Source organism: Microtus oregoni, unplaced genomic scaffold (assembly GCF_018167655.1).
Source record: "Microtus oregoni isolate MIOR12 unplaced genomic scaffold, Mior012 000006F_ref0000085, whole genome shotgun sequence".
NCBI classification, from domain to species: Eukaryota; Metazoa; Chordata; class Mammalia; order Rodentia; family Cricetidae; genus Microtus; species Microtus oregoni.
This window is the reverse complement of record NW_024543065.1, coordinates 31857808-31873489: the sequence shown is the minus strand read 5'-3', so window position 1 is coordinate 31873489 and position 15682 is coordinate 31857808. Positions and strand designations below refer to the sequence as shown.

General features: G+C 48.6%; 1 protein-coding gene across 6 annotated transcripts in view; it reads right to left on the bottom strand.

The window, feature by feature from the left end:
* Window positions 1–7161: 7161 nt before the first annotated feature.
* The window catches only part of Bves (blood vessel epicardial substance), a 34933-nt gene continuing 26412 nt past the window's right edge, over window positions 7162–15682 (bottom strand). For all 6 annotated transcript variants that reach the window (XM_041654040.1, XM_041654039.1, XM_041654035.1 and 3 more), the window contains exon 8: window positions 7162–9033. In XM_041654040.1, the coding sequence (XP_041509974.1) occupies window positions 8909–9033 (125 nt within the window). In that variant the 3' untranslated portion in view covers window positions 7162–8908. The remainder of the gene's footprint in view (window positions 9034–15682) is intronic.

The following is a 15682-nucleotide window of genomic DNA, read 5'->3' as shown; positions in this document are numbered from 1 at the left end:
CAGAGATGGGGAGTGCCATGATGCATGTCCTGACTTGCAGGAGTTTGTTCTCTCTGTCACTCAGGTCACCAGCTTTGGCAGGAAGTGTCTCTACCCACTGAGCAATCCCCCCTATCCCACATAGATTTTTTTTTTTTCTTTTAAGACAGTGACTGAATCTTAAGACTTAGCTGAAGAACTAGAAAGATGGACCAGTTGGTCAGGAACACTTGCTGCTCTTTCAGAGGACGCTGGTTTCCAGCACCCTGGTCAGGTAACTCACAGGCATCTGTACTTAGGTCCAAAGGATTTGATATCCTTTTCTGGCCTCTGCAGGCGATACCCCCTACGTACACATAAATAAGATGCATTAAAATCAATAAGAATTACACTGAGGAATAAACACAGGAGAGATGATACCAAACTTACAATGTCTGACAATAATTCAACAGATGGGGTTAATAGGCTAGAAACAAGAAGATTAAGTAGGTGCACAGGAAGATGGGTCAGCCAGGTGGACCCAGGCGCTGGGGAGTACCGAATGGTGCGGCTTATATGAAACCACCTAGCAGGCGTTTATTTGAAATGGGAAGTACAAAGAAAAGTAAATGCAATGGAGTCCCTAGCAAACAAGCCTTGAGAGTATTCAAGATTGGGGCTGGAGAAATGGCTCAGGGGCTGAGAGCACTGGCTGTTCTTTAAAGAGGACCTGGGTTCAGTTCTCAGCACCCACGTCAAGGCTCCCGAACATCTGTATCCCAGCCCCTCTTCTGGCCTGGCGTTTTTTGTTCACTTTTATTTCCTTATGCGAAAAACACATGAGAGGGAACTAAGGAAGTAGCCACACTAAGTTGCTGCATCAGACGTGTTTCCATAACATCATAGTCTGCTTCCCTGCTTGCTGCGGAGCTGTCAGCAAAAGCTCACTAGACCTGTACGCCTTGCTCGCTCTTCTGGAAAATAGACGTCTGTATTCCAAATCCTCACTGTGCATCAGAACTCAAGTGACTCCAAGAACAAAAGAGAAAAGACGAGCTCACAGCAAGGGGAAACACCCTTTGCTTTCTTTCCCCACAGGTCAGGACCTGGAGGGCAGGCTTAGTCCTTGGCAGGCCTGTGAAGGAAGGCAGGAGAGAGTAAGAGAGGAGGAGCAGCTGTGCGTGTGGCCGGTCACACAGAAGGGTGGAGGCTGCCTCCCCTGTCGGGTCAGTAGCCGGAATGGGGAGGAGGAGGAAGTGTGCACGAGGGAACTAGCAGAGTGTGTGTGTATTGATATCTAGAACTAAATATCTTCAGTGTCTGCATGAGACTCTCCAGACCAAGGCTGAAACGTGCGTGCTCTGGACAGCCTGAATTTCCCTTAGAAATGTGCAGCCGGACTGGGGCGCCTCCCAGCGGATGGAGGGAAGCGTGGCCACCCTGTCTGTCCTCTCCAGGGAGCGACCCTGCGTCAAGTATGGTGGTGTGATGTGTACGTGACAGGGAGGTTTGATAAAAATGGGCAGGCCAACACGTTTCGGTAATGAATGCTTGTTTTCTTACAGGAAGACCAGAAGCCTGGACCCTGTGAGCACAGAGTTCCATGTTCGCATCATGTGCTTCTCTGTGCTTCTGCCCCACTGTGGAGACTGTCAGAGTCGGAGTGGACTCTCTTGTATCAAGCCCTAGCAGAAATAAAGGAAGCCAGGTCTATCTGAAGGGTGAAACCTCAAGCACAAATGCTTGATACAGTAACTCTTACCAGTTCCCTAGAGCCTCCCTCAAGATCCCACTTCTCAGAAGCACACACTAATAACCCGTGCTGTTTCAGTTAGTGATTAGTCCCAAATGAAACCCCCATGAAGCTCTTCTTTTTTCTTCTTTTGATTTTGTTGACACAAGGTTTCTCTGTGTAGCCCTGGCTCTCCTAGAACTCGCTCTTGTAGACCAGGCTAGCCACAAACTCACAGAGATCTTCCTGCCTCTTCCTCCTGGGATTAAAGGCATGCACCACTGCCATCCAACATGAAGCTTTTCTTGAGGGAATATGACCTAAATCATGTCACACAGAAAAGCGTGTCATAATGCAATCCGTTCATAGTAGGTCTCTGGAAGTGTAATAAGTTCCTGCTGGGGTGAGGGGATGGGGAGGAGTTGATCCGTTCTATTTAGACGGCAGTGAAAAGTTCTGATACACTATTCTATAGTAGGGGGCCTAGAAGTAAGAATTTAGGCTGTACCTTTCAGGCCAGTGAGATGGCTCGGAGGGTGAAGATGCTTGATGCCGAATTTGACTGGCAGTGTTCCATATGCTCCGGCTTCACACAGGCTGACCTCTGGCCTCCACATGTGGGCAGTTGTGCTCCTCAGCACAACAAAACCAGTAAAAATTGTTATGCAAATTAACACAGTGCAACAGATCATATAGATAAAAGTGCATTTTTGCAGCACACAACTGTCTGCGCTCTATGGGCTACCATACAGTTCGCGAGCCTCGGGCAAGGGGCTGGAGGTTGAAACATACAAACACATACAGACAGAGACAGAGAGACAGGGACATGGACCTCTGGTCACTGGTAAGAAGCCCTTTATTCAATAGCACCCTGGAGGCTTATATACCCAACAGTCAAGTGGGCCAGCAGGTGAAAACCTCATCCTCTGATCCTCAAGGCCAAAGCAACACGTGCTTGTGAAGCAGAGCCAGTAAACAACTTTGACACAGCTTTTAATAACTCAAATCGAAGGAAAGTAAAGATCTCTAGGAGGGAAGAGCAGCTGGGGGCCGGGACTCCAAATGGTCGCAACACCTTTTAAAATATTTATTTAAATTAAAGAGTATGACTTTTAAGAAACAGAGAAGGCTATGTGTGGTGGTGTATGCCTTCAATCCAAGCACCCAGGAAGCTGAGGCAGGAGGCTGGAGGCCAGCCTCGGTGATTAGCAAAACCTGTGTCAAAAAAAAAAAAAAATGATGGGGGAGGAGGAAAGAGAGTGGGAGAGGGGGGAAAAAGGAGAGAGACAGAGGAAGGAAGGAAGGGAGTGAAGGAGGGAGGGAGGGAGGGAGGAAGGGAAGGGAGGGAGGGAGGGAGGGAGGGAGGGAGAAAAGGGAGGGAGGGAGGGAGGGAGGGAGGGAGGGAGGGAGGGAGGAAAGGAAGGGAGGGAGGGAGGGAGGGAGGGAGGGAGGGAGGGAGGGAGGAAAGGAAGGGAGGGAGGGAGGGAGGAAAGGGAGGGAGGGAGGGAGGGAGGAAAGGAAGGGAGGGAGGGAGGGAGGAAAGGAAGGGAGGGAGGGAGGGAGGAAAGGGAGGGAGGGAGGGAGGGAGGAAAGGGAGGGAGGGAGGGAGGGAGGGAGGAAAGGAAGGGAGGGAGGGAGGGAGGGAGGGAGGGAGGAAGAGAGGAAAGAAGAGTGTTTGGCTAGAGTTGCACATTCTGAACTGGAGGCTACGCTGTACCTCAGTTGCACCAGCAGAGGGCGCACTTCCCACACGCTCCAAAGTGATTCTTCCTATACCTCAGCTGCCATTCGAATATCTAAATATTTCATATTACTAATAAACCTGCTTATGACATTTTCTAATTATTAACTTCCAAGATTTGGTTCTAAAACCCCAGCAGATGTTCAAGTCTCTTACATAAAACGGGGAAAGAAGCCACCAAAACTCTGTAGTCCCCCCACCACACACACACACACACACACACACACACACACACACACACACACGTATTTTACTCAGCATTAGATGACTTAGCATGCCTAACACAAAGCAAAGTCTGGGTAAAAAGCCGTTACCCTGTGTCTGGGGGCCCAGTGAAACCTGGGAAAGCCTTCACAGGTTCAATAGAGACATAATTCCCTCCACTTTAGAAAAACTGAGACAGGGTCTCTCTCTCTATGCAGCTGTTTGGTTTGGGAACGCACCGTAGATCAGACTGGCAGGAAACTCAGTTCCGCCTGCCTCTGCCTCCCAAGCCTTAGCATTAAGGGCATGTATCACCACATCCTGCCTCAGTGTTTCTGATTCAAGACTGGCTGGCTCCATAGATACGGATGCCAGCTATAAGCAGTCACAGTGTGTATGAACTCTATACGACAAAGGGTGACAAGCAAGAGCACACTGGACTTCACAGGGGATACAAATGGCAACAGGAAGATGTAACTGTTAACTGTGAGGCACCTACTGGAGGGGAAACTCAGGCATAGCAGACAGTAGGTGGCTGATGTGCCCTGGCTGAGGTATAGGAGAGAAGGAACTGGATGTAGGAAGAACCTTGATGACTGTGGTAACAATATCAGCTTTGGGTGACTGACTGGAAAGACGGCTTGAGGTTAAAAGCACTGACTGCTTTTCTAGAGGACCTGGGTTCAATTCCCAGCACATACATAGCAGCTCACAACTGTCTGTAATCCCAGTCCCAGGGGACGTGACATCCTCTTCTGACCTCTCTGCAGGCAACAGGTGGCACACGGTGCACAGACATTCATGCAGGCAAAACACTCATACACTGAAAAATGATGAAAAAGACGCCACTGGCTTTTCCCTGCAGGTAAAGGGTTCCACCAGAATGGTTTTCACTTCTGCTTGCAAATTCTCCAATTGCTTTGATGCCAGGATCTGCAAGGGTCAGGGACTGGCTTGCCTGGGACGATGAGGAAGGACAGACACATAGACATGGTACAGAGGAGCTGAGGTTGGGTGGCCCGCGTGCTCTGATGGAGACATAGGAGCTGCAAGCTTGAAGTTCAGCTCATTTATTTTATATATCTGAGTAGAGGAGGTGGGTTTAGCTGTAGTCAGCTGAACGAGGGGCGGGTCTGTGGTACACGCTGAACGAGGGGCGGGTCTGTGGTATACACTGAACAAGGGGCGGATCTGTGGTACACGCTGAAGGGAGGGGCGTGTTTGTGGTATACAGCTGAATGAGGAGGCAGCTTTAGCTAGTGAACTCTGGAGGTGTTTTTAGGAAAACCGTCAGACTGTACTCATCCAGGAGGAAGCAGTAGTTGAGTTTCTCTAGACACTGGTCAATCCTCTGTAAACACATGTACTTGGACCAGAAAAAGGTTTAACAAATTTCTGTGGGCCTGAAGCACTGGGGTCTTTGACATGGCTATGAGAACGTTAACAATATGCGGTACTTAATCTGCTCTCCACACTTCGATAACAGCACAGACCTTAACTGTATGAGCCTGTGCTTGTTCCTATATAAGAGATGGCAGAGCAGAGCTGTGAGGTACTTATTATTTTGCTAAAATAAACTTGGAGCTGGAGAGATGGCTCAGTAGTTAAGAGCACTGGCTGCTCTTGTAGAGGACCCAGGTCCAGCTCTCTGTATCCACAGGGCTCAGTCTGTAACTCAGTTCCAGGGGATTTAAAACCCTCTGCTGTCCTCTGTGAGCATCAGGCACGCACACGGTGCACACACATGCAGACCGACACTCATATAATAAAATAAACTTTAAAAAACCTTGGAGACCTGGTGAAATAAAGTGTGGGTATCTAAGAACAAAATGTCCTCAAGGGCTGGTGCAGGGGCCTCGGACTCTTGCAAGAAACCCCTGAATTACTGAACCTTCTGGAGCTACGAGGGATGCTCAGAGTGAATCTCTGTGCCAGAAGGGAAACTGCAAAGGCTTCAGAATTGTCAAAGGCTGACATTGCCTTGCAACATTCTCTTATCTGGCCAAGCAGAGTCAAGACAGCAGACCCTGAGTCACCTAACAAAACAAACCAACCCAATAGGATGAACTCTCAGGGCGGCTTAGCAGAGTGGCTCTCTTACCCTCTGCAGTAAACTATGCCACCTGCTCTTGGGCATAGAGTTAAGACCAAGCCCTAAGTGCAAGAGGCATAAGATGGAAAACACACACACTTTCTACGTAAAAATTTATTTGATCAAATGACAATGTATGAAGTGAATCTGAACAGTAACACTATACTCAGACACACAATATAAAGTGAACGCTACTGTAAATGGCACCCGGAGTTTCTTGTAATGTGTCTACGTGAAGCATTCATGAAGTTCTCCATCTTAAAACCAGCTTGTGCGTTTAACAGGAAACCTGTACGTACGTGGCTCTTACAATCAGCTTCCTTACATTATAACGCCTGCACTATGTCATGGTACCCAAGGTGTTCCGAGGGACTGTGCTAACTAAAGCATGGCTGCTGCCAGGGACAGAGCTACCAAACGCTGGAGACTGAGCTGAGTAGGTGGAAGTTCCAGTCACTCCGGCTTGGTGACAGACGTAGACAACCAGGGAATGGAAGGGAAAAAGAAACAGGTATCACAGGGCCAGAGGTCTCCATAGAGCAGTTGTAGAAATGACCAAACAAATGGATTTAAATAAAAACTAAACCCTTAGAGAGGCACCCTGGGGGTCTGTAGGGAGACCAAGCCCTAAAGGAGGAGCTGGGAGGCTGGGACCCACCACTTTCTAGCAGGGGACCTTTCTTGGAGGACCAACCTGAGTGCACCAGGGACAAAGAAGTATGCAGGTCCTGCCAGCTTTTTCTAAAGTCTTTTCCACCAGCAACCAAATGTGTGTTGAGGACCCTAATGGGCGCAGGAAGCAGACATTGATGGCTCTGAATTAAAACAAACAACACAAACTCATCCAGCATGCCGGAGAGCCACTGACGCACAAGAAGCCTCTGAGGACTACTGGTGCCCGTGGTTAGAGTGTAACAGGGTTGACTGGGAGAAACAGGGTTTCAGAAAGAACTAGAAAGGTAGTGTAGCTCCCATTCTGACCAGATAAATAGACTACTACATCTGTGCTATTTGTTTTATACGTATGTTCTGAGGACTTTCAACATAGTCTAAGTGACAAATACGTTTTAGTATAACTATTACGTTAGGGTCATAAACTGACTTGATGTTAGACATAGATCAGGGACATACATAAGAATAATTTCTGCAGGGCATTTTCTGAACACTGATCTCAGAGCTAACGGAATGCTAAAACCAGAGGAAGCATCGTTTTGGAGACTGGTACAAACATCTTTCACTCTATTATGCTTTGTAGAAAACTATATTTGTTCATCTATGTAAATGGATCCAAAGTTGTCCACAGACCTAACACTTAGAGTTCTTTTTCTATTTTCTTCTCTGCTCGTCTGAAGTCAAGGCTATGTGGGAGGGCTATTCAATGGCTTAGGGCTCCTGTTCTCCAAGTCTTTGTCTTTCTTGGAGGTACGACCTTAAAAACAGTTTCAGGTTTCTTACTCAGACTAAGTGGCTCTCTGAAGATTCCTCGCCATGAGATTATGATCTTCGCTATCAGTGACACTGATAAGCACGTTTCCATGAGAAGAGTAAAGGACTCTAAATTACCCAGGTTTAACAGAGCACTTTTCACACAGTTTCACTCCCAGCACTCCAGACACCTCAGCTAGATTCCAGCCGATCAGCGGAGGTCACCTTTTCTACCCTCTGGGGTGGAACAGTCTATGCAGTCACCGCACATGAAGACTTTGGCCCCAGTGGAATCTGATATTCCCGTCTTCTCTGGGAAGCGCCATTTCCAGAGTGACTGTAAATTAGCCTCATGTGTGTGTGGGGGGGGGGGGGGGGAGCTAAGTAGGTTCATGGAAACAGATCCACACTATCTACCACATCTCTCGTGGGCTAATGGAGAAAGTGGCCCCTGGTTGCAGCCTTGGCCTCAGTCAAGGCTGATTCACCTCTGTCTTTAGATTTCCAGAATTAAGCGCTTGTTCAGTGACGTCATTCTGCCTTTTCGTGTTAGGCTTAGTTCACCCCCAAAGAAGATTCATTCCGAACTTTTCATGACACGGAGCTGGCTCCAGTTGGTTTCAGCAGATAAGACAAACTGACTAGCATAGCCAACCCGCGGTCTTGGCTGAGCGCCCGCGTGCCACTGCTGCAGGAGCGGAACGACTTGGGCACAACCAAGTCTACTGCCATCCTTAAGAATGTGGCTAGCAGGAAGGAACGATCTGTATGGAGGCCCCCTCAGCATACCCAGGTTAGACGCCTGTGGCCACAGGTGAACTGTCTGCTCCCTCCCCAGCTGTGCTTCAAACTCTGTCCTCCTGCCTTAACCCCCCAAGTGCTGGCATTACAGGTGCGAACCACTGTGTCTGGCTCAGTGCATCCGCTTCCAGAGGCACAATGTGGGCTCACAGACATGGACTAAAGGGCAAAGCTTATGTCTGCGACCCAGCCTATGTATTGCTCAGCCCGTCTCCCCTGACTTCCTCTAGCATGAGGCCTCGCCCACATCTGAGCAGGTGGCAGGGATGGCTCCAAACAACAAGGCAGAAAGTTGAGTCCAGCTGCAAGTTGGCACTGAGCTCAGAAAGGCTCACACTTCCTGGCGCTGCGGGCCCACGCTTCGAGTCACGGGTAATGGCAGGGATGAGTGTCATTCGGGCACACTCGGAGGAGGGCGGTCACTACCAGCTGATCCACAAGCCAAACGAGCAGGTTGGCATAGTGGGGCACTTCTGGTCTCGGGGCAGGAAACAGAACCAGACAAAGCAAACTTTCTCTAAAATTTGCCATGAAAAAGTCAACTGAACAAAAGGTAAAATTTTTAATGTTGTGTCAGCCTCAATTTCAACTTACATCGTTATAATGACCAAAAGAACAACTTGTTCTGAATTACCATGATAGAGAAAAAGATACACGTGAGAAAAAAAGAGGCACACTTAGAAAAATAAGTGAAAAGGCATTTGTGTTGACAGCTCTAAGATTAATTAAAATAATATTAATATATCTACTGAGAAAATACGTATCTCAAAATCAAACAAGGCCTCGTCAGAAGGCTCGGCTAACTCAAGGAGCTAACCGACCGGGCAGGCGGCCCACAATTTCCGACTGGGGCCCTCCCTCACTTCCCATCTGGCAGGACTGAAGCGACCACCTAAAAGTCACGTCACAGTACTTCTTGTCAGGACGGCTTCCATCTTGGTCACTTAAAGGCTCATCAGTGCAACTGATGGACTCTAAGTGGATCTGCAGACACCTGTACAAAGACCTCGTCGTCATCTTCCACCCCTTCCTCTATTGGCTTCATCTTGCCGGACGCTCGCTGCTGCGGGGAGGACACAGCTAGAAAGAAGCACAGAGAACAAACTGCTGAACGCACACTGTGCCCAACGCCTGGGAGGTCAAACCACGTGGGGATGCAGAGCTCGTTCTGGGAATGCACCCTTGCATGTCTCAGTAAGTGGTTCGCTGAGCAACCACGTCAAGCGGGAGACCCTCAGTCTAGAGAGAGCACCCTAACAGACCCTGCTGCTTGTGCTTGGGTAGCATGGGCCCCACAAACGCATAGGATTCCCGGGACATTGCTCCACGGTCTGCTTCAGCGTCTGCATCAGTACCCTCCAGGGGACTCCATCTAACTGATACTGGCCTGGGAAAGTTGTTGTTTAACTCATATTGCCCTAAGAACAAGTTCTGTTTCAAAACTACAGGCTTTAACCTAAAAGTACATTTCCTGCTACCACAGGTGAAGCTGCTTCTGGGACTGAAGTGAGGGAGTGAGCATGAAGAGAAGGTGTCAGGAGAGAAATACAACCCTGGGGAAAGGGCACCCATGGAGTCTTTGTGGACACTAGTTGGCCAACGGGACAGCTCATTCACTCACCTCACCCAAAGCTCACGCTATGCATTGTGTGCGTGCGTGCGTGTGTGTACTCGTCTGTGCATTTGTGCCGTGGCTCGAGAGGAAGTCAAAGGACAACCTCATGAGCTGTCCTCTCTCCTAGGACCCTCCCATGGGTCCTAGGGATTGAACTCAGATTGCTAGGATTGGAAAAAGTGCCGTTACCTGCTGAGACATCTTGCTGGCCCCAAACTAGGTTTTTATAAAGTAAATCTGAAGATGTGTGATGACCTGTTCACATGACAACGTTGTTAGGTAGAATCTTAAGAGCAGCCTCTCCGCCTATGCAAATAATTACAATTAGACCAGATTAGACAAAAATCAAAGATGCCCACATTTAATAAATGCGGGGCTCCCGGGTGGCCGAGAAAACATGGTGAGAGGGAGAGGTGGGGAGACCACGCAAAACCCCAGGGCCCACGTGTTCCTTTTTCCAAGCGCATGCCTAAATATCCTGTGGGAGTGGTCCTGATCCTCCCTGGGGAAGTGTCAACACTTGGCAGGCTTTCTGGAGGTGGAGTCTGGACCAAGGCAGCTTCCAGGGGGAGGGGCTGGGGTGAGGCTTCCAATCATCCCAGAACATAGGAGGGTTAGAGGGCTGGGGGTCTCACTTCCAATCAAACATAAGCCCGAATTCTCCTTTTCCCAGCACTGCAGTCAAGGTCAAGGTCCATCCTATACATAAACGAGTCTCCACCTGCTTCAGCCTCCCCTACGCCCGTGGATCCCTTTTTGCCTAAGCCACACGGCTGGCTGTATTCATTCAGTTACGGCTGAACTGTGCAGGGGAAGAACAGTGGATGCCACTCAAATCTTCTAATACTTGGTGACAACAAAGGTGCACACACAGACCTTAGACAGGACACAGACTGGTCCCTCTGAAGTTAGACAAGGTCACTGACACTGGCCGACAAGAGAGTCAGAAACAGCAGGACGCCGAGCGCTGGGGCCACCTGTAGCTACCGAGGAAAAGAAGGATGGCAGGCACGTCTCAGGTTGCTCCAGGAGGAAGGCGGGGAGGTGCTCTGCACTCAGCCACAACATGCAGCTCTGCAAACAACAGAGGCTGCACATACAGTGGCTAACACCGGACAAGCTCAGGAAACGCTATCAGGGTTTGAATTCCCATGGCTCTGCCTGAGAGCTGTGTGACGGGGAAGGGCCTTTCACTTCTTTGTGCCTGGTTCCTTCACTGTGGAATATAATTAGTAAGGATGGTGCTTGCCTGGCAAGGTCTTAGAAGGCTTATGCAGTTTCTGAGTTCTTAGATCAGTGTGGGAAATAGATGACCACCTTGCTAATGTTTGTGAGAACACTAATTAATACACCTTTGGAAGTCAGTGGTAAAAATGAAAAAAAGAAAATGGCCAAAATCCATTACCACCTCACCAAAAATGGGGTTTGTGCTCAAACAGCAGTTTGTGTTTCTATCAACGGCCCTAAGTATAGCAAAGACTCTTTGTCATGGCTTCCAGATCATAGCCTCTGGTTATGATTGAATCTCATAAAATATTAAGTCAGGCTGAGAATTCACAATCTCATAAACCCGAGGACAGCTCGCCTAAGAGCATTACACCCAATCAGTATCACACAGCATCTAGTCACGGCTGTGTGGGTACGTAACAAACACACCCAGTTCATTTTGAGAGAAGAAGGGGGGCTAATTGATCTAGGGTTTCCAAGACCATATATCAAACGGTGGTGAAAGTCTTTGGTCTAAGAGACTGGGCTCTACATTAGAGTCCAAATGGGTGAGTCTCTCAGTATTTAACCCAGTATCTGCCATATTTTCAGAGAGGAAAGATAGATAACTTCCAGTGTTACAGTGTAACTGGAAGTGGTTATGGAAAACCTTCCAAGAACTTCCAACTCTTCTGGGAAAGAGTCTCGGTCTGTCCCTATGGTATCTTCCTGGGGAAAACAGAGGCAATACTTAGAGTGTAGCGTTAACAGGATGAGGAGTGGGCATGGATAACCTCTGGGCAGCACCCGGGACTCACAGGAGGGCCCCAAAGAGGCCTAAGCTAGGAACTCACTGCTTCCCAAACCCAGCCCAGTCTTCTTCTCTCTCCTTGCTTTTCTGTCTAGAATGCCCACCCCAGTCAAATGTCTACCCTTTCTTTGTAGAGTTCCTCAGTATTTCATGAAAAATAAATAAATAAAAAGGAAAGGAAATAGCTATGGTGGAGGAGAAAGTTTACTGTAAATAAAGGGGTAGAAGTAGGGACAGGGACATCGGGGAGAGTCCAGTGTGGCCATGACCAGATTGAGCTGGGCCATGTGGAGAGATGGGGACAGGAAGGGAAAAGGGAGAGACGGGAACCAAGTGTAGTAGTCAGGAGGCCAAAGGTCCTAAAGGGGCGATTAACCAAAATGTCTGGATTATATAAAGAAGGGCATTTGGGGCATCTCCCTGGACTGGAGAGTTCAGGGTAGGGGTGGGGTATGCCAGCCATACCTGTGTGATGAGTAGGTCCTGAGGGAAGCTGGAAGAACCTGGCAGCCAGATCTGCTTTGATATGTTAAATAGGGGCACCTCAACCCAGAGGCTTCTCAGCACATGGCCAAGAACTCTGCCTGCTTAGTACCATCAACTGTTAAAGCTTTCCTGGCCTCTCAGCAAGAACAAGTGCCTGGAGGGGGTTGGGGGCTAGGCTGGGCTGGGCTGGATGTGGTGCTGTGCGTGCCTAAAATTCCGGCATCTGGGAGGCCGAGGCAGAGGATTGCGGTGAGTACAAGGTCAGCCTAGAATATGTGGTAAGAAAGAGATCAGCCACCCAGGCCTCATACACACAGAGAGAATTAACTTATCTGTTCCTCAGAACTCAAACTGCCTTTCAGGGTGATGCAGCATCACCACGCTAGTATTTCTACCTCATCCTCGTGAAGACAACCCAAGAAAGACAGAAGGGGTGGCAGCTAAGGACTCCATCCTCATCGGGGAGGGAGTCTCTGGACAGACATCCTAGAAGGACAAACCAGGCGCCCTGACAGCCTGGCGGGGTTCAACGTGTGTACAAAATGCTAAGAATAGCAATGTACTTGTCCTCCCTGAGGCCGAGTTTGGTCGCTCCCATGGCTCAATCCTCCAGCAATGCTGTTTCTCTATCTATGTCTCCTCCAGGGCAGACAAGCACAGGAGAGGAACGAGCCAATTACTGCCGTCAGCAACTACCCAATGCCACTTGGCTGCCTGGCTCTTGGCTAGGAATCAAAGCCACAGAGTACCCAGTCTTGGCAAGCATTTCAGTTAGCCCAGGTTTCCCATGCCACTGTGGCTTAGAGCAGATGTCACAGGGTCACCTGGCCTGGCCTGAGAACCTACTACTGTTAACACTTGCAAGAAGGCTGCCTTTGAAGAGGGAGGAGGTCACCTGGTCTCTAGATGAACTGTCAGAGCCACTGGGCGACATCCAGGATAGGATAGATTCAATACCATCATCATACAGCTGTGAATCATTTCCTCGCCCCTTCAATCCAGAACCACTGGAGTATTATCCAAACCACAAGGGAATACCACACACTTCAAGGGAACTATAGTACAATTACAAATGCCGTAATGCGTTCTTCCACCAGCGTGCCCAGTTTTGTACCAATTCTATGCACTGAGGCAGCCACAGGCATTGTCCAGAAGTCCTGCCCGCCTCACATACATGGGAAAGCATGAGAAGTTGAGGGGGAAATGGGGCTTCTCCTCGTTCAAGCTCTTTCCCCCATATCTGCATCAGGACACTACTCTGAGGTTCACAGCATCTCTATAATGTTTTTCTATTCCAAATAGGGGGAGGGCAAATAATTCTTTCACAGTCATTAAATTTCTAGAAAACGGATCCAGTGCTCCCGGTGGTTCTCTTGGAAAACACCAAAAGGAGAACCCGGAAGACCACGTGTTTGTTCTCTGTGGGGCAGGTTAAATAGCCTGTGGGAGTGGTCTTGGCCCTCTCTAGGGAGGTCACCATTTGGTGGGCTTTTTCGGAGGTGGAGTCTGGACTGCAGTAACTCCCAGGGGAGGTGCTTGGAGTGGAAAGTTCCACCCAAACATTTTAGAATGGATGCCAGGGGCTGGGGTGACACCTGGACCCAAACACTTCAGACTCTTTGGATATAGGGGTGCCAGGGGGCTGGGGTGACACTTCCAACCAAACAGTTAACAGTTTCTTATTTAAAAAGTATATGAAGAAGAACAGATAAGGAAAATGTTGTACATTTACACAATGGAGTACTGCACAGCAGAAAAAAATAATGACATCTTGAATTTTGCAGGAAAATGGATAGAGCTAGAAAACATCATTTTGAGTGAGGTAACCCAGACACAGAAAGACAATTATCACATGTACTCACTCATAAGTGGTTTTTAAGCATAAAGCAAAGAAAACCAGCCCACAAACCGCAATCCCAGAGAACCTAGACAACAATGAGGACCCTAAGAGAGACATACGTGGATCTAATCTACATGGGAAGTAGAAAAAGACAAGATCTCCTGAGTAAATTGGGAACATAGGGACCATGGGAGAGGGTTGAAGGGGAGGGGAATGGCAGGGAGGGAAGCAGAGAAAAATGTAGAGCTCAATAAAAAGGGGAAAAAAAGAAATGAAAAGAAAGTATATGAAATAAATAGTCTCCAACTGAACTGCATCCCAGACAGGGCATAAACCTGTGGGACAGGTACATGAGAAGCTACTTTCACATTACATCCAGCAGCCAGAGTCCGGGTCAGCAGAATTCCACACCCTTCCCACAAGCATCCGGCTCAGGAGAAGTGGCATCCCTTCTTCGGAGCTGGACCCCAGGTTCACAGACGCTCAGGTGACAGGACAGAACTGCCACACTGGGCTGTTCTCCTCAGCACAGAAGAACGACTACGGCAAATGTGGAAGACTGAGACTCAGCCACACCCCGTCCCCAACAGTGGGCACCTTCACGTGTGCCGGACTCCAGTGACAGCAACCTCCCTCAGCAGAGCAGCTGAGACTGCGGCTACTGCCTGTCACACTGTGAGGTCCCAATGCTCTACAGAGAGACTCAGGCTGTGGAGACAGGCTCTGCCCTCCACAGACCTTTTCCTGTCTTCCTAGATCCTTGGGTAGAGCCGCGGGGGGTCTTATAACGCATGCCCCAGAGGGAACAGATGCATACAGAGGAGGAAGAGTCAGTGAGGGGAAACCCCATGTGTCAGAACTCCGTGCCTCTTAAGTTCATTTCTATTTCCATGAGCTTATAATCATACCAGGCCCCGAGGGCCTTTCCTAGGAGGGTGAACAGAAGATTAGCTGTTTTTAGATCGAGAGCAAAGGTCAGGCCTGCTGCCAGCTTGAGGAAGCAGCCTTAAGTCTGAGTTGCAAGGAAGTTACGCTTTGCAATAGAAGTTTGTCTGGTGTCCCCTCTTGACTTGAGAAACAGAGCTGTTTTAAGGCATAACACTTTTGTGGTCTGTCTGATGATGCCCTGGGTGCTTTCCTTACCTTGTTGACTTTCACGGTTTTTTTCTTCATTCTTTTCAAAATACTATCATGTTTAACCATCTGGCTAACTGCTTTAGCAAGTAAAGTAATTAAAAACTTTACAAGGGTTAGGACTTTAATTAGATTATACAATTTTTGATGAATAGTGATGAGGAAGGACTTAAATACTTTTTTCTAAGAATTATCACCAATTTTCCGCCTCTATTATTATTACACAGGCACTGCTTCCCTTTTTTCTCCTCCCTCTACTTCCCTTACCTTTTCTGTCCCCCTTCCTTTCCTCCCCCCCCCCCCCCCCCCCCGCCCTTAAGCTGGGGATCAAATGCAGGATCTGACGCTAGACAAGTGCTCTACCACTGAGATATATTCTTAGCCCTACAAGTTTTTCTGGAATGAGGAAACTGAGTTTGAATTGAAGCTTTATGGACAATAATACTGAAATTTAGTTGTGGCCGTTATATCCAATTTCCCCTAAAATGATTCAACACCAATACCAGGGTACTAGGGGATAGTAGCTAGGACAGTGCAGGCTGGTGGCTCCCTGGAAAACTTCCTGTGGCCCAAAGGGTTCTCACGTTATTCCCTGAGCAGCTGGGAGGGTGGTTGAGGTCCTTGGCTACATGGCACC